Source organism: Microtus oregoni, unplaced genomic scaffold, assembly GCF_018167655.1.
Source record: "Microtus oregoni isolate MIOR12 unplaced genomic scaffold, Mior012 000037F_ref0000500, whole genome shotgun sequence".
Taxonomy (NCBI): Eukaryota; Metazoa; Chordata; class Mammalia; order Rodentia; family Cricetidae; genus Microtus; species Microtus oregoni.
In genome coordinates this window covers 6503736-6528346 of record NW_024543096.1, presented here as the reverse complement: position 1 = coordinate 6528346, position 24611 = coordinate 6503736, and the positions used below count along the sequence as shown (strand labels likewise).

Here is a 24611-nt window from a genome sequence, read left to right as displayed (position 1 = left end):
CTCTCTGCTGCCTTCCCCTGCAAACAGCACGTGTACCTCACCCGGCCTTCCCACACAGAGGGCAACTACCAGAATTCCACGTGACAGCACGAACATCACCACCGCACTTACTCGTCACAGCCACGTGTCGGTTTGCTTTGCCCTCATCTATCACATCCATGACCTCCTCGGGACTTGACACGAACCTCTCCGTGCACCCCTGCAAGAGTCAGAAGTAGGTCAGGTGGGCCAGTACAACAGTTGAAAAACAACAGCATTTTAAAGCAGCTGCCCCCCTCCCTCCTTTTTTTCCCCAAAGGCACAGATAAACAGGACAGGTGCTCTGCCAGCCGACTGTGTTTCCGCCTTGCCTGGGGCTTGGATTCTACATTAAAGAGAAGTAGGAGCTAGCTAGCCCCGGGAAACTAGAAACTAGAAAGCTGGCCCCGAGATATAAAGCTAGAGGAAATGCTTTTTAAGCTGTGTTCATACCCTACAGTGAGACTTTCAGGGGACAGAAAAGAAAAAGAGAAAAATCTATGAGAGGAGAAGAAATGAGAACGGACTTCCTCTTTACCATTTCAGACATCAACAGCGTGCACGGGATGCTACTTCTATGAAGTACAAATCATAAACCATTGCATTCAACCCCCAAACCTCTTTAAGATGAGCAATACTAAATAATACTATTTAGAAAATAGCATTCCTAAAGAAGGCTGTGTATAATAGCTCATAGCTTATACACGAAGCACTGGATTAGATCCCAGCACAAAAACATAATAAAAATAATTTACATATAGGAAAGCTACAGATGAAGCAGCTGAATGTTGATTTCTGTAGCAGATCAAGATTATAGATAAGGCTCAGGGTTAACAATGCCTTTCGGGTACTCTTTATAGCGCTCATGTAATAATTATTTGGACAGTCACCGGCGAGAGAGAAGTCAGCGGCATCACCCCCAACCCTTCTCATACCTTTACATAGGGGACTCTGTTTTTATCTTCGTGGACAGCCAAGTTGGTCTTAGACACTGTCGTGACAAAAGCCGATGGCATGCAAAGAAGAAAAGGAACATTTAAAACCCTGTACTGCAGGAAGAACAGCCATGCTTAAAGAAGACAGGCAAGTCTTCTTTCATAATTTGCAAGTTCAAGCTGAGAAGAGCGCAGAGCCCGAAGGCAAACATCTCTCTAAATTCTCATCAGCTGCCCGGGCAGAAGTGCCCTAACTCATCTCAACCCCGGGGCTTCGATTATAGAGCACACACCACAGCCACATTCAGGAGGAGCTTACCGTCAAGCAAGTCCCTGATTTTGTCCAAGTAGATCTCAAAATAGGAAACCTAGGTAAAGAGAAATTGAAATTGGAATAGAAATACCGTACCACGTTTCAAAAATATCACTACTAAACTCATGCGCTCCTCCTGCCGGGTCATTGTGACTACCTGTCAAACATGGACCACTCTCGAGCTCCACACTTTTGGCTCCTCTGGACTCCACTCGAGTGCTAGACAGCTTCTTACAAGAGGACCTAAGTTTCACCTTAGCTGAACACCAAATGATGCCCATGTGTGGTCACAGTCACAAGAGAAAGCATCCTAAACCAGTGATGTTCATCTAGACCTCAAGCGACGGCATGATGCCACGACCTCATCAGACCCAGGGCAACGCAGCTTCCACGTTAATGTGAAGGAAGCAGGGAGACACTAAGGATGCTTAGGACTCCAGGGGCCCAGAAGACACCTGGGAGAGTGCAACAGAAGGCAGCCAGGATGGGAGTCTTTGAAGGGTTGGGACAAATGTGGCTTAGCGAAGACGACTGGCCAGGTGTGGTGGCTTATGCCTGTCATCCAAGGTCAGAGGGCTGAGCAAGAGGACTGTCATGAACCATACTCCTTCTCAAAAACCAAAGACAAACAAGGGGGGATCGCACCCTTTTAGGAAAAGGAAGCCTTCTAAATAATTATTCTCAAACCTTAGTCCGGACCCAACTACATCAATAGCGATACAGAACGGGAGAGCCCTGACAACTACCACAATGGTACTAGAGCAATGTCGTAGATACTAGAATCCAGAAATTGGCTTCTAAATTCCCAGGTGATTTGTCTGATAGCTGAAGTAATAAAATTCTTAAACTGAGAATGAGTTCTGAGGAATTTAATGTACATATAGCCTCAATTTTCTGATATGGCAAATAAAGCCATTAGTGGGAAAAAAAACTCCTGGATTCTGCACACTGTTTCTATCTGACTCTTTCCTCCCAGATAAACATCCCCCCCAAATTCATAAGCATCTTTGAAATACAAATAAGAGAATGGACAAAAAAAAACATAGATATGGGGTACTTGACATTACACAAGCAACTGTATTATGGTAGCAGTCCCATAAATCATACTGTCTAGTGATAGCATAGATTCCTCGTTTGACTTAAGTTATCTATGATGCTTACAAAATGATAAAATTATCTCACAGTTCTCAGGATATATCCCATCGTTAGGACAGCCATGATTATGACCACTGGAAATCTGGGCACTGCCTAGCCAGGTGAAACTTCAGGATTGGACAAACCCTACCTCTAGTTTGGGGAACTCCTGGGCCCGGGCACTAATGTCTCTCCCAGCTCAGCCCTGGTTCATTATCTCTTGTGTGCCACCACCATCTGGAACCTCCCACTTCACAGTTCCTGGTATCTTTGAGATCCTTGCTTTGAAATCTACAAGAAGCAGCTGGTGTTGTGGTGCCTGCTCCTGGATTCCTGTACCTTAATAATCCCTACCTGTTCATCTGCCCAACTCCTCATCCCCTCTCTCCTGACACTCCTGACAGGCAGAAGGCTCCCCGCCCTGTCCTCCCAGTTCTTTGTTTTTGTTAATTTGCTCTGGCTGTCTAGAGGATTTTCTCGGGGCTTAAACCCAGGGCCTTGCACATGTAAGGCACAATTGTACTGTACGTCTGAGCGAAGCCAGCCCTAACTGTTCTCTCTAATCTTGCCTCATTCCCCAGAGTCCAGTCCTCAAAGCCCAGTGTAGTCATCTCTAACCAGGCCTCCTTGGCACCCCATTCTGGTGCCAACCTATTCAAGTTCCTGATTGCCCTACTGCCCCTACAATTTCCCACTACCTCTGAATTTTTTTTTAATTTAATATTTTTTATACCTTCATACAATGCATTTTGATTATAGTCTCCCTCAACTTTGGAGATCCTAAGCACGTAATTTTACTTCGACAAATTACAGAAAAAAATTAATTACATCTAAAAAAAAAAACCATGTACTGCCAAGTCTGGCAATTAAATTCCTATTCATATTGAATACAAGTTAAAATCAAATTCTGATTGTTAATTTCTGCTTTTGTGAGACGTCAAATTTTATTTTGTTATTTCAAATGCCTTGTGAGACCAGACAGAAGGAACACCAATAGGCACTGCTTGGTGATGAACAACAGCACGATCAGAAATAACATTCAAAACCTTTGTGGGATGCCTTAAGGAGCAGATTTTCAATCCTGCCTTAATCGGGCCTCTTTTGGTTTAGCCTGTTAGCATGTAAGTTCAGAGCGCAGAGTCTGCACAGCTAATAAGTTATCCACTGCCAATTCTTATTAATAGGAAAGCAAGCTCAACCACGAAATGCACAATGGGAACCTGCACGGTGAGATTTCACTCTCGAGACGGAGGAACTATTCTTCCCCTCCCCCAACATTTCAAGCCAGCACCCGCTCTTCAATTGTAATAAGATTCTGATACAAGACACTAGTTCCAGGGCGGTAATTGGTTTAACATCTTATTCAGGATTATCACTTAAGACCTCTGCAGTCGTGTAAAGGGTGTCGGCGTAAACAGCCTTAAAGAGGCACTAAGCCTCTAAATCTTGAGCCCATCAAAGGGCTGTAGCCTCAGATGAGGAAGCCTGCTAGCGGTAGAAGCAAGCTTTCACCAGCGCACGCGCACACGTGACGTGCGGAATGTAATTCATAATTGGGCAAACAGCCAGCAGTGGCCTTTTGGAATGTAAATTCGGGAACAATTTGTTGTAGAAATAAATAAGGGGAGAGGTGGAAAGTGTTTGATTACTGCACGCGTTTGTTTATTTTGTGTGGGGGTGGAAAGGGCCGGGCCCTGGGGCACGTGAACCCTGGGGAGCGTTTGGAGAATGACCTGGGGGGAGTCAGTTCTCTTCCACCCCGTGGAGCTCAGGGATTCAACTTAGGCTGTCAGGCTTGGCAGCAAATGCGTTATCCACTGAGCCACCTCAGCAGGCCAGAAAAAAACTTCCATACAATGAAATAGGTGCTGAGTATCAGTTTGGTGCCAGGGTTTATTTAGATCCTCTGTCTGGGTTTGAGCTTCAGCTTCCTCGTGACTAACCCACTGGGTGGTCGTGCGGACTGATGTTCAAGCTTTCAGGACCGCGCAATCCACTCAGCTCTAAGCCTCCTTAGAACAATCTCCCTTCCCTGCCCTGGTCACACAAATGGAGACCGAGACACCGTGTGTATCTGGGCACACAAAAGCAGGGCAGGGATTGCTCTAGGTTGGGCCGCCTTCCTGGGAGAATGCAGACTTGGAAAACGTTCGACAAGGGGCTGCCACGCTGCCCAAGAGCCTCCCAAGCAAAAGGAAAGAGGCAAATGAAAGTGTTGAAGAGAAGGGATAGAAGGTACAGTTTGTTTCAGGGGTAGAGGAAATATTAAAGTTTTAGATAAGGATGATCGGTGTACAGTTTGGGGAATATACTAAATTCCACAAAATTATGTTTATAAAGGATTATTTTTATGCCATCTGAACTACATCTCATTTTTTTTTTAAAATTTTAAAAAGAAAGGGAAACCCAGGTTGGAATGCCCTGATCACATAGTCTCTACCTTATGAGTCGGGTGGGGAGTGCGCATTCCCTTTGAGAGACACACGATTCAAGACAGCTCGTGAACTTGTCCTAAGTTGAGCACTGGTCAACAAGGTATTTTTTGAGTTTCTTTGGCCATATACTTTTCTCTGCCAGCTCCCCAATTGGAAACACAAGGGATTGAGTTCCATGCACTTCATATTGGGGAATGGTGTCCTAGCCCACACAGAGACATATTCCTGGCCTATTTTCAGACATTCATAGGGTCATGGGGAGAGCCCAGGTGATGAGAAAGATGATTCCCTCCTGGAGGGAGCTCATGCCTTCCTTATGTTGCTACTTCAAGCAAACCATTCCAAAAGCTTGGTACTGACCCAAGTCATTAACGGTACAGGTAGGGTCAGCTTCCCACAGAAAGATACTTGAATTAAAAGAGACCATCTTTCATGTCTATTTGAAAGGAAGAAGACTGAGAAACGTGACTTAGGACCTGGAGTCCTGTCTTGTTCTTAGTGAAAAGCGCTTACCTTGATGTGAAACTCCAGGTTCTCATCCATGGAATAGATATGATCAAAAATATCATGTGCGATCCTCGGTATGATACCCATCAGTTGAGGATCATGCAACTTCCCCTGTGAGTGAAAGATACAAACACCAGCAGTCAAAAGAGTGTTGGGAGATACATGGGAGAGGAACAGGAGTCTTCATTTCTCAAATAATGTTGTTTCAGCTGTAAAAATCCAAGTTGATTTTGTGGGTCATGTTTTGCTTGGGTGCTGTACAACAAACAGAAGTTTGTAGAATGATTAGTAAGAAGGGCTTAAAACAGGCATTAGTACTAGCTACAAAACAGGAAGCACCCACACATAGGCTGTCGGCTCCCTGGGGAATCCACCTGAGTACACAATGTGTTCCCCTTTGTATCCAGCAGAGGGCTGTCCTGGCTGTGCGTGTCAGCCCAGCCCACCCTTGCAAATCTAAAGGCACACAGGCAATGAGAGGGTGAATGGGAGAGGGAATGGGCTTGCTTTAGCTTAACTTGTAATATTTACAAATTGGTCAGAACTACCACGCCCAGGTAAACTAATCCTGAATAAAATCACCGTGAGAAAAGAAAGGATAATTAATCATTGTTCAAAAATTTCTAAAATCTTCACTCTCAAAGTATCTTCTTCAGGATTATTTTTCGAGCCAGCCAAGAAAATTCATTCCATCGATTTCTTTTTGAAATCTATAATTCTCAGCCTGAATTAGTTTTTTTTAACCACTTTTATTCATTTTACCTTGCAGGTAGAAGGATAGAGGGATAAATACTCTCTTTGAACATTACTAAATCCACTTTTAATGTCCAAAATTTCTTTTTCCACCTATGACGACTCTTAAAAGATGCCACAATGGCTGGGGATGTGGGGAGCCCTGGGGCCACTCCCTATTAACAGGAATGCGGAGAGGGAGTGGGAGAGACAATAGCCTGCAATTCCTACCAAAGGGATCCTGAAGGGTTTAAAGCCATGGTTTTGGTGTGACCTCACGGAACACAGCTCCACAGAATCTTCTCTTGAATACTCAAGTCCTCTCCCACATGTCCATGGACACAATCTACCTGTCCATGGACACAGCCTGCAGCGACTGAACACCTAAAGAAGTTTTTGAGACTCTTTGGGAGTTATAAACCTCTAGGAACAACACAAAACCAGTTTTCTCCTCAGTCCTGGGGGATGCCCAACAACCTTTACTAATTAGACCCAGCCACCTGGGGCAGAGCTGCCTAGTGCTGGGAGGCCAACTTATGAAGCCGCTTTTCCTTCAGTCTTCATCATACAACGCCCTCATCAGGGTCTTCTAAGTCAACATTTGAGTTTGCAAAAGCAAGAGCCCATGAGATCAGAGGCATTAAAGGCTTGGTGTCATAATTTCTTGGCACATCATCTGCTGACTTTCTACTCTATTAAAAAGCAATGTGGGTACAGAATTCAGACCTGCTAGGCTACTCTCCTCTCTGGCTATCCTGGCATGCTGCCCTCAACTATCAAGAACAATAAGTCAGATGATGTATTTACATTGTGTTTTAGTTTGGTTCTAGACACACTAAAAATAGAATTGGCTTACAACTTAGGAGACTTGGCAAAGTACTTGCTGCTTAAAATTAGTGCAGGGTTTAAGTTCAATAGAATCCATAAAGTGTTCCCGTCATGAGGACTAAGCAAACGTTAGCGTTCTAATATGCAGCTCCCAACAGGCTCTCTCTAAGCTGGGGTGGGGCTCGGTGACCTCAGCAGTCCTAGAACAGTGTTCTACTCCAGGCTAGTACAGCATGTTATTGTAGGAAAACAGCACCACAGAACTGAGACTCAGGCTTTCAAAATCTTGACCACATTTAAATCACGTAGTCCATCACAAACACAAACCAAACACACCATGGCCATGGTCTCGACACTGCAGAGACTATTAGCAAAAGATTCCTATGATAAAAAGACAGATTTTCTTCCCGTTAAGGTTCACTGCCCCATTCAGTCAATCAAAAGTCTTTTCTACTCAAACCTCCAGGGCTCTTGAATAATCCATGATAACCCTCTAGCTTCTTCTTAGTGCTCCACCAACCAGAGAAGAGAAACTGGTAATCTAAAAGTCATTTATAATTGACGCAAATGTGTTTTCCTAGGTCGTTCTCTCCCAACAGACCATCTTTTATTGATACCTGACTTAAAATTAGCCTCCCTCCCAGGGCAGGGAGAGTGTGTGTATGATATTAATATTATATGGCGAGTTGAGACTGTGCTTGTGGAATACATGTGTGATATATGGGAATGCGTGATGGACATGAGATATGTGTCTATTTGTTATGTGGCAGTGTGAAGAGAAATTTATAACATGTGTGTGGAGATGGCTCAGTGGTTAAGAGCACTGCCTGTTCCTCCAAAGGTTCTGAGTTCAATTCCCAGCAACCACATGGCAGCTCACAACTGTCTGGAATGAGGTCTGGTGCCCTTTTAAGAAAGAGACCTGGTCAGTTGTCCTCATCAACTTAGACCATGAAACCCAATATAGACAAGTTCAACAGAACCGCCATATACGGGCTGCCCATGCGTGCTTCAACATTGTCAGGGCATAAATTTTGTTCACTCATGTATATATATGGGAGGTATAATGTATATGTTTGTGATGCATATATGTGAAGGATATCTGTATGGTATATGTTTTCTGTGTGGCAAATATGGAATGTGTGTGTAGCGTATGTATATATGTATGTATATATGGAGTGCCAGTGCATAAGTGTGTTGGGTCTGTGTTTTTATTATATATGTGTGGAAGATGTGTGTGCTGCATGTAGAATGCCCGTGTGTGACATATATGGAAAGAGTATGCATAATATATATGGAGTGTCTGAGTCTGTGTCTGTGTGTATATAAAGAGCTTACTGTTTCCAAGTTAACTGCTTCCAGATGAAATATACATGCACAGACACAACGCGGTCATCAGGCTATAAACAGAGGTGAATTCAGTGAGCGTGAAGGCCCTTACAGCTGAGGTACAAGAGATGGCTTCCCTGGGAGATGTATGGGATGTATGGGATGTATAGATGTGTGGGATGTTTGAAATCTAGGCTGAACAGAGGCTGTGGGCAGCAGGGGTGGGCTGGCAGCAGCAAAACCAGGAACTGAGAACAAGCAAGCCCTGTCACAGACAGCCAAAGTGTAGTCTGGCTCAGGGAGAAGGGAGGCACAGTACAAAGAAGTGAGCTCCTATCTGTAGCTCCTCCAAGAGAGCAAACAGGATGAGCACTTTATAGCTGTGTTCTGTATGACGCTCTTCAGACACTTTTCCAGCTGAATGTAGCCTTCCAGGAACAGGTACAGAGGAGGAAAAAGACACAGTCTGCTGGCCACTCAACAAGCCTCCCTTTGTCCTCTGCCAGCAGCCTTGCTGGCTTCCACCGTTTCCTCAAACACTGTAGATGAGAAGCAAGCGGCCTGCCATGTGTGAGCACTGTGCACTCTTGATTTCGTTAGGAATCATTAGGCTGCTGTACAAGGTGGCCGGAAAGACTACATGATTCCTCTAGCCTCCAGATGTCCCTCTGAACAGAAGGAAAACCGCAAGGTGACCCCAGTCATCTCCCAGGCGCTCTCAAGAGGGCCACTGAGGGCATCACCACGAACCACCACGTGACAGCCCGCCTAGCATCAGACAAAGTCCAAGAAATGACAGATCCCACCCCCTGCCTGTCTGTAGCCAGCACTCAACACTCTCTCTAGGAACCTGCATATCCTCCTGACAAGCCCATGGTGCTTGTGTGACGCGGTCTACCATCCTCAGGACTAGTCTTGGCCAGTGGGTTCTATTTTTACCTGAAAATCCCCCTTAAATGCAGCATCATGAGAAGCTAATCTTTCCAATTTTATGGAGGATTGTGTGTTGGTCTCTTTAACAGAAGATAAAAGCAACACCACTGGATGCCAGATCCAAAATAGGGAGATTAAGAAAAAATGAAAAACTGCTTCAAAATGTGACAGTCGGTTCCCTCAGGGAACTAACATCCCTCCTGAATGCCTCTGAAAGATCACTGTGTGCAATTTCTGAGTCTATGAACTCCTCCTTTTAGGAGACACAAACCCCGCCAAGCATTTCTTCTTTAACTGCATTCCAGGGTCCTGAATTTCTGTTTCCTACAGTCTATGACTGCAGCTTGCAGAGACCTCTTTCCTCTGGTCTCCGCTTAGCAGACCCCCTACCTTTCCCAGTCTGCCAGCACCTACAGAAGAACAGGGTCCAGTGCTGGGAGGAGGGGTGCTGGGTGACAGGGAAGAGATTCAGCCAGCTCCTCCTAGCTGCAGGAGGACCTCACAACAAAGAAGTAACTCAGGACAACTGACAAATACGCAGAGGTGACAGAATTTGGAGAACTCAAATGACAGTGTAGAATCCAGTTCCCTTCAGGTCCCCCAGGAGTGTGCTTAAGACAGACGAGTTGAATTTACACTGCAAAGGTACCAAAGGCCCCAGAGAATCTCATTTTATAAAGTGTCCCCACGCCAGCACTGAAGGACAGGCACACCCCCTTCCCAGCACCTACACCCAGTCACTGTCTTCCAGACTCGCCCTTTGTAGGACAGTCTCTCTTAATGTTTACAGTTTTTAAGTTTCTGACATCTAGCAAATACTTTATATTTCTCAATGATAAATTAATCCCAGAGCTTAGAATTCTCTCTAGTAAGCATTCCTTAATAGCTTGAAGATTTAAAATAGTAAAGGGTTTTTCTCGCATGTTACACACACCTTACTAATTTTCCAAAAAAAAACTAAAAATTAAAAGATTCCCTTTGAGAACATGCTCTCTCCTTCTTCCACTCCATTAGCCCCATCCTCCATCTTCAAAAAAGGCGGGGCTGGAAACCATAAGCAACTAAACTTTGCCAGCGCCTGCAAGGTCAAGGGCCTGGGGACCCTTAAAAGAGGCAAACTGGAGAGAGGAGAAACTAAGCCCAGGTCTTCTGGAATGTACTGCTAGGGGGTATGAGGTGTGGAGACACCTAGCTAACATAGCCCATGTTTGGAGCAACAGTCCTGATGGAGAAGAGGCGGCAAATGAACCTCATGCTTCTTTAATCTGCACGGTCTCCAGGCCACTTTGTCTTCTGCAAAACGGGCAAAAGAAAGTCAACCCAACAGAAACAAGATTCCCCCAGCACCCCTCCCTACACTCGACTCAGCACCCAGAACATCCAAGCTCTGAAGCCTGTAGCCTCGTGCCTTTGAAATCTCCTCTTCAATAGGAATGATTCATGCGCCGAACCTATTCTGCAACAGCCGCCTCACTGCTGCTCCCAGGAGGGAGTCAGAAAGGAAAAAAACCTTAGCTTGAAGGATAAAAGATTCATCCTGCCCTGCTATTTGTAAGCTGAATTCCCCAAATGTGCTCAGTGCTATGTCATAGGATAACCATCCTCGCCTCTCCTCACCATCAAGGGGGGCCTAGCCTTTGGATAGATTAGCCAGCACCAAAGGCCTTCAGGAATCCCAAGCAAAAACCAGCAAAAACCAGGAAAGGAGGCAATAAAGGGTCCCCGTTTGGGAGACAGCCTGAAGCCAGCAAGCTACACAGTCAAAGCATGAGCAGGGCCACCTCTTTCAGTGCTTGCACAGGCCTGGGGTGCACCTTTCAGAAGCAGGTACATACCAGCTCACATCAGAAGGTACAAACCAGTTCACATTCATGCTGAATGTGGGCAAAGTTTCTCTGTGTAACAACCCTGGCTATCCTGGAACTCGCCTTGTAGACCAGGCTGGCCTTGAACTCACAGAGACCCACCTGCCTCTCCCTCCCGAGGACTGAGATTAAAGGCCTGTGCCACCATCTGCCCTGGATACTCAGTGCTGCTTTAAAACTCCCCAACATACTCATCTCTGCTGTCACATGCATCTCCAGCTTTGCCGAAAGCACCGGCGGCCTCTCAGGTACTGAAAGGGCAAACTTACCTCCATGGTATGGGTTTTTCCTGATGAAGTCTGCCCGTATGCAAAAATTGTCCCATTGTAACCCTCCAGGACATCTGCGAACATAAAATAGATTCAAATGAATTCGTTACTTTGATCCTACACTGGTACTGGTTGCGTGAGTCAGTTACAGTTTCCAAATGGCCTGTCTCATTCTTACACAGTATGTGCCAACTGCATGTGCTTTTTAAGTACGATTGTGAAATAAGAACAGAAATGAGTCTGTTGTCCCACAGATAACAAGAAAGGGACTCGCATTTCTACAGATTGTCTGACTGAAGGGGTAGAACCGTTTTTAGCTACTCGAAGCTTTCGTCTATATGTCGGTCTCGTGAGACCATTGAGGAGAAGAAACAAGCAGGCTTTCGGCTTCTGGAGAGTAGAAAAGACCATCTTGTCTGAAGGTTTGGTCTGGGTCAGCTTAAATCTGGATCCTTGGAGTCGCTTCCCAAGAAGATCCCACTGGAGCCCCATCCACACAGACCAGAGCCAGAGAAAGGAGAGGCACCAACCACACTGCCAACGGAACCCCACAGACAAGCCAATCAGCCTGGAAACCAGCAGGCCTGATTTAGAGCCTGTGTTCCCACTGTCTTGCTAGCAGGATGGCCTGGGTCCACCGACATCAGGAATTCCTCTTAATCACACAATAAGCACACTGTGAAAGCCCACAAGCATGGCAGGCCGGCTTCCGTTTCACACAGGGCTGAGAGGAGGCAAGCAGGTGGGGGCTGCTTCGTGTTGCAGAGCTGAAGATCATCTGAGGGAATTCTCTCCAAGCAGCAGAGGTGATTAAAACATATTCCCTCCTGCCTTCCCCTCATCTATACAGCCCTCGTGGAACGGAAAACAATGCATAATTAATATCCTTGACCCACCATTCTGCACCAAGGGAGCAATTCTTAGTGTAGCTGACGGTGAGGGCAAGGAGGGGTGCCCTGCACAGAGGATGCTAGTGTGGTTGATGGTGAGGGCGAGGAGGGGTGCCCTATATACAGGATGCTACTTGGGACCATGTGAGAAAGGTGTGCCAGCCCGTCAACTCTACCTCTTTCAGAGATGGATGGTCCCCTCTCTAAATTTTATTATGTTTGCTTTATTTGTTTTTGTTTGTTTGGTTTGGTTGCTAGGTTTTTTTTTCTTAAAGCATACATATTTTACTAATCTGAGATTGTTAGTCTATATAATTTAGGATGAGAGAAGAAAGGATTTTCCTTCAGGGAGTTAAAAACAGGAAACAAAAAATAAGATTAAAAAGAAAATCCTAGCAGCCTTTAAGAGTTTCCATCACTGGGTGAGGTAGCCAAGGCAGCACTGGAGAGATCACCTGAGGGGGGTGACGAAGAGGGAAAGCGGGCAGGCTGATGAACCCAGCTACCACCCAGGCCCAGAACTAGGACTACAAGGCAGCCCACCTCAGCACCCACCTCATCTGTGAAATCATCCATGAACTGCTAGAGCACGTGAAGGGGCCGAACCTACAGATCCAAAGCTACAGGATCTCTACGACCCAGTGCAATAATAGGATGGTATCCAAGAGGCGTCCCAGAGAGGGGGTAGCAAGGGGGTAGCAGAAGCCAGAGGCCTCGAACCAGACTTGTGGCAACGAACACTTACAAGTGAAGATATATGAACTTAAGGACAGATATACTGTGTGACTCACTGGGTAACAGTGATTCCTCGGGGCTGGAGACAGCACCAGGGCAGGGTGCCTCTATACCACCACAAATGTCCTTTGAGGGACCCGAAGAAAGGGGCTCCACCCTTCAGCTGGGCTTTTAAAATTCAACACTCATAACACAAACAACCACAGGCAAGTGGAATGCCACGCACTGACGCGCTCTCAACAGAAAACCTTCCTTGATTAGAATTACACACCTCTCCTCACACTGACGGGCCTGGGCCTTTCTTACTTTACCTCCTGTGTACGCAGGGCTCCCGATTCCACTGGGCTCCCGACCTAGCTCCTGTCCTCACATGTGGCTCTCTGCAGTAATAACTTCTATGCCAATTTTTTTTTTATATTTGCTTTTTTGTTCATTTGTTTTGCTTTGTTTTGGAGGGGTGTTTGGTTTTGATTTTACCCTTAAATTTTGTGTTGTGGGGAAGGTGGCAAGGGCAGAGTGTGGAATCGAGGGTCTGGGAAGATGACCAGGATTGGGGCTGCATGATACAAAATCCTCAAAGAATCAATCAAACGCTTTAAAAAAAAAAAAAAAGAGTTTGCATCAAGCTGGGGGTGGGGAATGCTCACTCACATCAGTCTTCAGGAAATAGTTTATGAGAGTGGTTTCCTTGGTAACAACAGGAAGCCAAAAAAAAAATATATATATCACTGAAGAAGCCAGTGTTAGGGTTGGAGCTTTAAGCTTCAGTTTCCATGAAAATGTCAGCTCTCAGAGAAAAGATTCCTCGGGGCTGGAGACAGCACCAGGGCAGGGTGCCTCTATACCACCACAAATGTCCTTTGAGGGACCCGAAGAAAGGGGCTCCACCCTTCAGCTGGGCTTTTAAAATTCAACACTCATAACACAAACAACCACAGGCAAGTGGAATGCCACGCACTGACGCGCTCTCAACAGAAAACCTTCCTTGATTAGAATTACACACCTCTCCTCACACTGACGGGCCTGGGCCTTTCTTACTTTACCTCCTGTGTACGCAGGGCTCCCGATTCCACTGGGCTCCCGACCTAGCTCCTGTCCTCACATGTGGCTCTCTGCAGTAATAAAATGCAATGGATCTGAGCAACTGGTCACACCCTAAAAAATACTGACTTCAGAGCCTAAATCCAGCCCACAGCTCCTCCTCTGACAAGAGAGATGGAAGCTGGCATCTCCATGAGGCACCTGGACCACCCTCACCAAGCATAATACACAGTTTTACCAACTAGATAGTTTCTTTTTATTCCCTGTTCTCCTGAGGTTACGGTCAGGGTCCTATGTCCAAAAGGACAGCATCAAGTCTCGGACAGATTGGTAGAGTACTTCTCTAGTGTTCCGCAATTGAGGAGTGACGGCACAGGCCTGTCACCCCGGTTCTGATGATACGGAAGCGAAAGGATCAGATCTTCAAGGTCACCCTTAGCTCCATGAGGGCTTGAGGACAGCCTGAGCTATCACAGAGACTGCAGAGGCAACAATCACAGAGGCCCAGGCCTCTGCGTTCTTGCTGTGGTTGTATAGCTAAGGGTGTTTGTGGGTCTCCTAACAGTGGGAGTGGGATGTGTCTCTGACTCTTTCCCCTGCTCTCGGGACCCTTTTCCTCCTACTGGGTTGCCTTGTCCAGCCTTGCTATGAGGGCTTGTGCCTAGTCCTATTGTCACTGGGTATGCTGTATCCAGGTGATATCCCTGGAGGCCTGCTTTTTCTGAAGGGAAATCGAGGAGGAGTGGATCAAGGTGGGAGGGGAGGGCGAGATGGGGGAAGGGAGGTCTGGGAGGAGGGCAGGGAGGGGAGGCTGCAGTCTGGACATGTATGAGAGAAGAATAAATAAAAGGAGAAAAGGGGAAAAAGAAGAGCATCTAACTATATATTATATACATAAGAATATATATATATATATATATATCTCCCTTTTTTCAAAAATCATCTTTTGTAATGGAGTTATATTAAGGCCCATGACGTTATTAATAAGAATGTGACAGAGCATAGGGAAAAAGGAACATGCTCAAATAGCCCTGGTCGAGGTGCTGAGAGGCACGTAAGACTGAACTCGGAGAAAATCCATTCTCTGTACTATGAAAACACTGAGCATAACTACCTTCTTATTTTTTAAATAGAGAACATATAAACCCACCAAAACAAACTCTGATTGGCCTTTAAAGTACCGGGAATCATCTTACAGCTAATACGTTCTTGGAGAGAATCTCCCGGAACAGAATTGAGTGCAATTGATGTTGCCCTCTATCGACTCAATTCTGAATTCAAAGATAATTTTAAAAGATAGGGTCCTTTAAACCTAGGGCTGTCTCAGGTTTGAGAGGATGTGTTTGTTTATTCAATCTGTGTTTTACATTTAGTGGAGGGTTCAGGCAAGAGAAAGGCATGGGTGAACAACGCAGTTTGGGTCTGGAAGAAGTGCCAGCCCAGAATCTGCTGAGGGAAGACTCCAACCCTGGCTTGTGCTGGGCTCTCTGCAGAACCACATGCCACCGCCACGGCCACACCGTAACTCCCAACCAGAAGGCCCACAAAGAGATACTTCCATCGCAGTAAAAGGCAGGCAGTTCCAGGGCCTGAGAAACACACTTGTCTTAGCTTCTGTTGAGCAGAATGGCTATTTCCAAACCCAGACAGTGCTCTTCCAGACAGAACCTTCCTTTGTGATGGTTTCTGGCATAGTATGATCTCAACTCACGCCATGGAGCCCCACACCTCACAGACCAGCGTGTGTCCATCCAACAACCAGGCAAACCGAGAAGCTTCTGCTGCAGGTGACCAGGGCCATCTTATTTCACAAAGAGAAGAGAGGACCGCTATACAAAAACACTGGCAAGCCCCAGTTGCAGATGTTAGAAGCCCAAGCATGCGTCCTCGGTTCTGCTCATGTCTGAGCAGGGATGGCTGGGGCAGACCGAGTCCTTTGTTAAGTAAGAACCTGGGGACAGCTCATCACACTGACATATCAGTGTTCCCTAAGAGGCTCTGCCTATCCTGCTAGACACCCAGGTGAAATGGAGGTGTTCCAGGGGCACTACAGTTTCTGGCCACAGGTGAAGGTTGCCTGGTTTGGGATTCTAAGACTCTTATCAGCCAACCAAACAACTCAAGCTGGCCATGACTATAGAGTGACAATCATACACGAGTGACCACAAAAGACACCTTCATTGCAATAAATGGCAGACAGTCCTGGGCCTGAGAAACACATTTGCTTTAGTCTCTGTCGAGGGGAATGGCCATTTCCACCCCCTGGTGACGCTCTGTCTGAAGGACATCATTCCAAAGCAAAGGCGCACTGCATTTTGGAATGGAAACGCACCCTAGGGTTGGCCAGCACAAGGCTGTGGGACCACAATGGCTATTCTTTCTCCTCTATTGTCCTCCCACACCCGTTCCTATCCCTGTCATTTTGGACTGTTGGTTAATAAGTCCATATGGCCTGATTGAAAAGGAACAACTCATAAAACAATTACTTGATGCTCGTGTGTGTTTAAATGTTCATTGTGGACCCATCAGAAAGGAACTCAAAACACAGTCAGTCGCAAACCGAGACCCACGTGTTCTTCTAGCTTTGGCCAAAGTGCTTCAATCTCTGAGCATCAAATTCCATTCTAATATGGTAGGAATAGTAATGTTCACACTTCATAAACTTAAGCTTTCAGATGCAACATGGAAGGTGATTAAGAACCAACAATACAGAGCTAAACAATTCTTTAGGAGTCATATAGAATAATGAAATAGATCTGAGTATATCTTCCTAAGCTTAAAGCTTTCCAGTCTGCCCTCACTGCCCACAGGATAAAGTCCAGCATGTCCACCAGAAGATCTGGACTGGTTTTTGCAACCTCACTTCCCATCACGTACTCAACATCTTAAGCCACGCCCTCTGAACTACCCAAACGCGCCACACCGATTGTATCTTTATGCTCTTGCAGTTCGCTCTGCTACTACAGCTCCACTATAACCTACAGTCCTCAGGGCCCAGCATTTCCAAGAAGGTTTCTTTAAGTCTCCACACTCAGCAAAATCAGCACAGAGTGGCACTCCTCTGTGTTGTCCAAGCATTGTGCACACACCACCACAACCTACATAAATGCTTGTATAACGTGCAAGAAGATGATGCATGCATTTGCCTCTTCCTCTATACTGACAGCTCTTAGCAGACAGTCTTTTATGTTCCAGTGACCCCCAGGCCCTGGCAGTGCTTATCACATAGTAAGCACTTAATGTTACCTGTATAAATAAATAACGATAGTTTAAAGAAATCAAAACTGGAAAATGAAAAACCACCTTCTCTAGCAGTTGGACAGTCCATATTTAGTTTATTTGGAAGACAAGTGCCCAGAGCAGCTTCTGCTGGCCTACGATACAGTTGGCAGGACCTCAACAATAATATCCAGTAACTACAGCATTTAATGCCTAGACACCTGCAGCCTAATTGACAGCGATGATAGTCACCAACCTTACAAAGTCTTCCCACAGAAATGGAGACATCCACATGCCAATGTGCCTTTCAGTCAGCACTTTGAAAACCACACTAAAGATGGGAGCATGGGAAACGCCAGGGCTCTGCCATTGCACAAAGGTCCTCAAAGTCATTCAGAGTGTAGACAGACTAAGAGGTGACCAGTCCATGACAGCATCATAAATCAGGGGACTATGACGATCTTCAGAATCATTTGATTCACATCTCAGGCTCTAGAGAAGATGTCTGCTGTGTACGCTGTCCCAACCGTAACTTAGGTAGGGCTCTTAAGACAAGACATAACCCAGCTATGCTCTGTTATCTACTCCAAGAAGGTCTTGCTAGTATATTTACGCTTTAACTTGATGCCACAGGAAGGAAAATCACTTCCTTTCACCATAGTCTGGGTGGTTACTTTTAAAAGTTCATTTAGGTCTCTGCAGAGCCCAGGAAGACAGAAACAGCCCAAGAAAAGGAGTCGTGAATTGCTCTTAAGTGGAAGAGTGGATGGAAGAAAACATGAGGGCAGAGGATCCAGGGATTTACGGTTTTAAATAGAGATGGAGATAGGAAATGAAATGAGAGAAGCTCGGCAAGATGAACTAACCAAAAGTAAGGATATGCAAAGAATCTCTATGGAAACCAACTACTTTTTAAGTATTTTTTTTTGTTTAAAAAAATTAAACACACACACACATGCACACACGCGCACACACAGAGACCTCACATTAGTGGACAGCGATCCCTCTAGAGGACGTGAGTTATTAAATGAAATCTCAGTACCAAGAATGGGATATCTCACTGCAAGGTTTTGGTCAGGGAGGCCCAAGAGGCCCCTGAAACAATACAGTTTTGACATTGCTCTTGGTTATGCAATACAACTAGACGATAAGACCTTATTGCTGAAAACACCAGCGCATCGGTTGAACAACATAGAGAAATCATCCGGAACTGACCTGGAAGCTTCCTCCCTGCTTGCTGGCTTCATAGTACCAGAAGGTGCTCTGCCGGCCACCAGGGGAGAGACGCTATCAACGGTATGCCTGCAGCCAACCTCCATGCAACAATACCAACCTGCCAGGCAGGCTCACCCCCTGGTGCAATAGTGGCACCAAAATTATAAGAGCAACCAACTGGTTTGGGCTTGGATTTGAGGCCTACTGCACAGGAAGGAATTTAGGCCTGATACTTTAAACCTGGCTTTGCTCATAGCTCAGGAGGTCACAGGTCCTAACATACTATTGTTGTTCTGCTCAAGGGTCATACAGTCAAACTGCCTCATAAATATCTATGCCCAGACCCATCGATGGTGCTGACCCTCAGTCCTGGCTTCTCTCTGCAGCAGTCACAGCTAAAGTAGAGATTCATAGCTGATTAAAGTACTGAGAATAAGTGTTTCTGCTAGGAAGTGCTCAGCCTTCAATACATATCTAAGCCCCACAGCCCCCAGGGCTCAGAAAACATTGTGGAGGGGCAGAAAAAGGGGTGACACGCTGTCTTTAGAACATGGCATGGCCATCACACCTTTAAATGCACTGAAGTTAGAAAATGAGTCAACATTCCAACAAGCATCACCAACTGGACTCAGTGTCCAGAGAAACGGGGGTGGGAGAAAGGACAGGAAGTAGTGAGGGAGACATGTTGGAGGTACGTGGGGTAGATGGGAGGAAGAGATGAGTTAGGGATTCCTGGAACACTGGGAGGGAGGAGTCGAGGTGAAGGTTCCTCGGGAGAGTAGAAGCAAGGAGTTAGGGGTCCAAATAATCACGAAAAAAAAAAATATTTTTTTTTTAAAAAAATGCTATTTACTATTTTATTGAAACTTTTTTTTTTTTTTTTTTTTTTTTTTTGGTTTTTCGAGACAGGGTTTCCCTGTGGTTTTGGAGCCTGTCCTGGAACTAGCTCTTGTAGACCAGGCTGGTCTCAAACTCACAGAGATCTGCCTGCCTCTGCCTCCCAAGTGCTGGGATTAAAGGCGTGCGCCACCACCGCCCGGCTCACGATGTATTTTTACACATATGAAAAAAATTGGTTAAAGATAGTCTATTTTTTAAAGGTTTAACAAATGTGCAATCAGGCCTTTGTCTGCCTAACAATTTCTTTATAAGGGAGAATAAGGTATTCTTCATTGTTACCAAATAAGTATGCCCACATTAGGGCCACAAGTGCCTATGCTGGGCCCCCTTCTTCTAAATGGTTTCTTCGTAGATCACCGTCTATATAGTCAGTTACCGAGGGTTAGACCCTATCTTCACAGAGACCATTTCTTTTCAATTTAGCTTTTAGCGGATACAGAAAAAAAAAAAACACAAAAAGCGTACACATTAATGGGGATGAGACTGTCTATTTCTGACATCTTAGACTAAGAAAAAATCCAAACATCGAAAGAATACACACTAGTGCATAAAAACCCAAAGACGATTACCACTGCTTGTTAATCACAGGGTTGGTTCCTTCTTTTCTAATGGAGTGCATCCATTTCTAATGACGTTGGCACAGAGGTAGCTGGATGTATTTAAACGGCCTTCATGCTTAGCACAGCATGTGGTAAATGCTATTTGCTTCCAATAATGAAATTAGGGGGAGAAAGGGATGGAAATTCTGGCACGTGTGATTAATCTCACTATAATAATAATAATAATAAAAACTATGCGCAGCTCAATCACGGGGGTGGGGGTGGGGGTGGGGGAGGCGGGCCTGAGTAGGAGCCAGCCAAGGAAGACATACCTCAAAACCAGAGAAAACACTCAGAGAGAGGCAAAGGAGGAAAAGGACAAGAACTAGCTGTGCCGGTAGGCCAGGACCGTTCATTCAAAACAGCTCAAATCTGGCATACCTTCTCTTGTCGGTTGTCTAAAATAACCTCACTGAGAAAACCTTCAAAATTAATTGATGTCTGCAACAAGAATGTGAATAAGCATCCATCTCAGCAAAGAACATTGCATGCTGACGTGGAGTCTCCCACGCAGGTGTCTGGGGTCAGAATTAATCTAACAGATGTACCAGGACTGAATTTCATGAATTTCAAATAGGTTAGTCAGCTCAGCTCCTGAAAACAACCGATCTAAAGCAGGAAAAAAAAAAAAAAAAACAAAAAAAAAAACAAACACTTCGGTCTTTTAAATCCATGGCCGCCTATGTGGGTGGCGTTATCAGGACCTCTGAGCACAGAACTGCTGTGGCATTCCGATCTGAAGGCGAGGGAGCAGGCGATACATGTCCCTCAGCTCTGTCCAGATGGCAGGCCCCGCCACAGCGTGCTCCAACCTGCTCCTGCTTTGAAAGGGTAAGAGAGAGCAACGTGAAAATTGCTTTATCGCCCTGCTGCTATTTTGACACAAATCCTCTAGGGCCAAGGCCAGTCACAGCAGAAAGGGACTGATCTCTGAAACACACAGGCAAGCCTGAGGCTACCTGTTTGGAGGAGCAAATGTTGGGAATGCAGTAGGATGGATGAAAGTGGGTTAGGCAAAGTTGAGATTAAGGCATGCTGTATCGCACGAGTAGCTCCACGGCCACCTCCATAAGCGGACTTCGTGACGCTGTAGAATATCCTTTGATGGCAAGAGCAGCCTTGCGCCTGTAAGGCTCTATTCTCACAGTTATTATAAAAGAAACAGCTAACGATGTACAACTACAGCCCTGGGCCACACACTTCTTCCTTCAAAAGCCAGGGGAGCACCGTATCTGTGGTCTCTTTAGATCAAGACAGGAATGCTTCAATCACAGCTTACCTTGCCTCTTCCGCTCTTAGAGAACAGAATAGCCCCACTGAAGAGGAGGCAAAAGAAACGAGGGAAAACAAACACCGAGGCCGAGTAATGTGACGGCCATCACAGCGCCAAGGCAGCCATTTAGGGTTTGCAATTAACAGGCCCCTTCTTACAGTCGAGGCACACTGATTGCCAGGCTGCAAATGTCACTTAATGTTTTCATGAGTGGAGAGCCCAGGAGAAAACAAAGTGGCACTTACCTTTGACAATCTGTTTCGCACAAGCACTGTAGACCTGCTCTTGGGTTGTGTTGGGCGGCAGCACTCTGTCAAACACATACGGCTTCCCTTGCTGAAAGCAGATGAAAGAAAAGGGTGGGGAAAACACATTAGGGGTTTAGGTCTAAAAAGCACTAATAGTAGTAGTTAGACCACAGGCAACTAAATCACCCACCCACTCTACTAGGCCGTCCCTTTCCTCACCACAGAACCCTTACAGCGTGAGCCACATGCAGGCTGCACGCATGGATGGTGGATGTCAAGGGCCTGAAAGCACACATTCTTAAATCTGGGCCACTTCCCTGGATTTGTGAATTGTCCCATTAAGAGGAGCTGATAGCTAAGAGGCCAGAATGCAGACACAGGAAAACACAAAGTGCCCAGGGATGGAGTAAGGTGACAGAGATGACGGAGCTAGCAGGACGGCTTGGCTACAGACGTATTCATTTGGAGGACCATGAAAAGTTCAGAAAGGTGCACATCAGGAAGATGCCGTGAAAGAACATTCTAGGCGTGGGATGAGCAGACAGCAAAGGGTCTGGTACATTCAAGAAATGAGGGGGTGTTGCCAGTGGGGGCTACAAGAAGATCAGAAGCCGGTCATGAAGGGTATGGCTGGCCAGATATGTAACCAAATAAAACCCGCCTGTGTTGTATTTTCTGCAGGGACGATGCGATCAGATTTAAGAAGCCATTCTCAGTGGAGAGACAGCACGGCTATTGTCCCACACAATGCCGTTCCCTTGCCATGCAGAAGCAATGCCTAAACTGGATTGAGGCTTCTAAAACAAAGGAGCCCTTCTATGCAATGAAACGAGGCATTCGGGGGAGGAGGGTTGGGTAGGGGTTTGGTTGGCAGCAGCATACGTAAAATTCTAAGAAACCTCCATTCTGGGGGTGGGGGTTGGGATAGGCAAGAGCTCTACCACAGCACCAGTTAGACCCTGCTGCCTGTCCCTCGCTGTTCAGTAATGACGAATGAGTGTCTCAGTGTCAGACAAAGTGCTGAGCATTGGGGAAAGTGGGGAGGACGCAGGTCCAAACTGCAGTTTCCTCTGCCAACCGTGCCCAGGCAAAGAGAAACTCTCCTTTCACAGCCTGATCCACAAACCCTGAAGAGGAGGACAGAGCCCAAGAGAGGAGCAAGGAGGGCTAAAAGCCATACCTCCTACGAGTCCTTGAGGAGACAGCTGCTCTTCAGAGCTCAAAGAACAAGGCCTTTTACATCCCACAACCCACACACAAGTGAGCACAAAGCATCAGAAGGGCTTGATGGTTCCTCGTTCATCACCACGGGTCCAGGCACCTGGGGACGACATCCTACGCTTCTATGCCTTACGTTTGAGCTTTAGTCTTTGAAAGCAGAATTGAGTCAACCAGGTAAACAAGCTACTTCTAATCTGGTCTTAGAAAAATGGAGAGATTTTTTAAAACATAGAAAAGAGGAGAGGGAGAAGGTTTGCTTTATGTCTGAGGCAGAACTGCAGTCGTTCTGATAAAAATCATGAAAGGAATAATTTCCTGTGCTTTCTTCACAGCTTTGTGTTCTGGTTAATGAACCAGGTATTTGGTGGGCTAACCAAGAAATATTCCTTACCAAAATCCTTGCCTTTCTTACCAGCTTTATCCACTTTCAAATTCAACCAATTATCAGGGGTTGGAGATTGAGTTTGGTTAAGAGTGAGTATTGCTCTACAGGGTACCCAAGTTCAGTTCCCAGCACCTGTGTCGGGTGCTTATGACTGCCTGAAAATCCAGCTCCTGGGTGGGATCAAAGACCCTCTTCCGGTCTCCCTGGTCATCAGAGCTAATGTACACATACCCACACACACGTACACAGAAAAAAATTTAAAATGATTAAAAAAAACTTTTTAAAATATACATCCACTACCAAGAGAGTAAAACATAAAACTAAACCTTTACAGAGGGCTGAGGGTGGAGCTGAGTGGGGGAGCTCTTACCCAGCATGCCCAGGGCCCTGGGGTCTGTCCTGTGCATTGAAAATAATGGAAGCAAACATTTACAGAATTTGCCGAAGTCGTCCATTGAGCCCTCTAGAAACTTAAGACGATTTTTACTATTTCTCCAGATTTAGAGAGAATGGCAGTGTAGACTGGGCCGCCCCCAGCACATCCTGCTTCAGTTTTAGAGAGCATGCATTCAGTGCAGCAGGAAACATGCCCTAGTGGATGACACTGCACAGCACAGGATGGTAGGGTGGCCAGCTTTGTCGGCAAGCGTAAATGCTTGCTGTAAGGCAGGGTATTTTCCTTTAGGAGAGGGAGAAAGCAAGAATTCATCACTCTCTTTTAAAAATGGTATCAATCATCAATTGACCAACGTGACACTTGTAAATGATCTCAGGTTAACTCCCAAAGCAACCATCTTCAAGATCTTCCAGCTGGCTTGACACTGAGGAAGGAGGGAACTCTGCAAATAATTTATTCCAGGACCCGTCTCACCAGAACTAGCACGTTAGTTTAGAACGTAAGCATTTCATGTCCTTCATGCATTCAAGCTTGTGGTTTATTTTAATGAACCTTAAATGATTAAGAGATCGGGAGATTAGCATTGTTGTTGAATATTTTCAGAGAACTGACTTGTACCACCTGTATATACAATTGCCCCTCCTCTTCCTCCCCCCCACGTTTTAATAGTAAGAATAGCTCATAAATTCGGAGCAAAACAGAAACAAAAATCCCTCCGCAGAATCCCAAGGAGACAAGATTCTAACGGTTCTGGCGCTGCCACGGCTGAGAATTCGGTAGGCAGGCGACAGCCCCATCTGCCCTGCTCTTTGCAGCTACGGAACAACATTCAAGCAACGTTGCTGTGTAGGTATAGCCACTGGCACTGGGGCCTGGGTCAGACTACCATTCACCAGCCTCGGAAAACTCTTTTCCTTCCGGGTGTCCCCCCCAGCACCTGGGTTTCCCCAGCCCCTCTAAGTACCGGAGCCAGGGTCCTTCGCTAGCATCTCTAAGTACCCGAGCCAGGGTCCTCCGCTAGCATCTCTAAGTACCCGAGCCAGGGTCCTCCGCTAGCATCTCTTCCTGATGTGTATGTGTACTAGAATGGTCGAGTTCTGGCCTAGATGCGAGCCTCTTCGTTGGGCTCCTGACTTATAGGAAATTTAAATGACTATTACAGCCTTCAGTCCTCATCCAACACTCAGGCT

General features: G+C 45.9%; 1 protein-coding gene across 1 annotated transcript in view; it reads right to left on the bottom strand.

The window, feature by feature from the left end:
• The window catches only part of Kif5c (kinesin family member 5C), a 153463-nt gene that overhangs the window by 83446 nt on the left and 45406 nt on the right, over positions 1–24611 (bottom strand). The window contains exons 2-7 of the mRNA XM_041631405.1: positions 21416–21506; positions 11299–11372; positions 5349–5453; positions 1273–1321; positions 954–1009; positions 112–199 (exon numbers count right to left, since the gene is read on the bottom strand). Coding sequence (XP_041487339.1) covers positions 112–199; positions 954–1009; positions 1273–1321; positions 5349–5453; positions 11299–11372; positions 21416–21506 — 463 coding nt within the window. The remainder of the gene's footprint in view (positions 1–111; positions 200–953; positions 1010–1272; positions 1322–5348; positions 5454–11298; positions 11373–21415; positions 21507–24611) is intronic.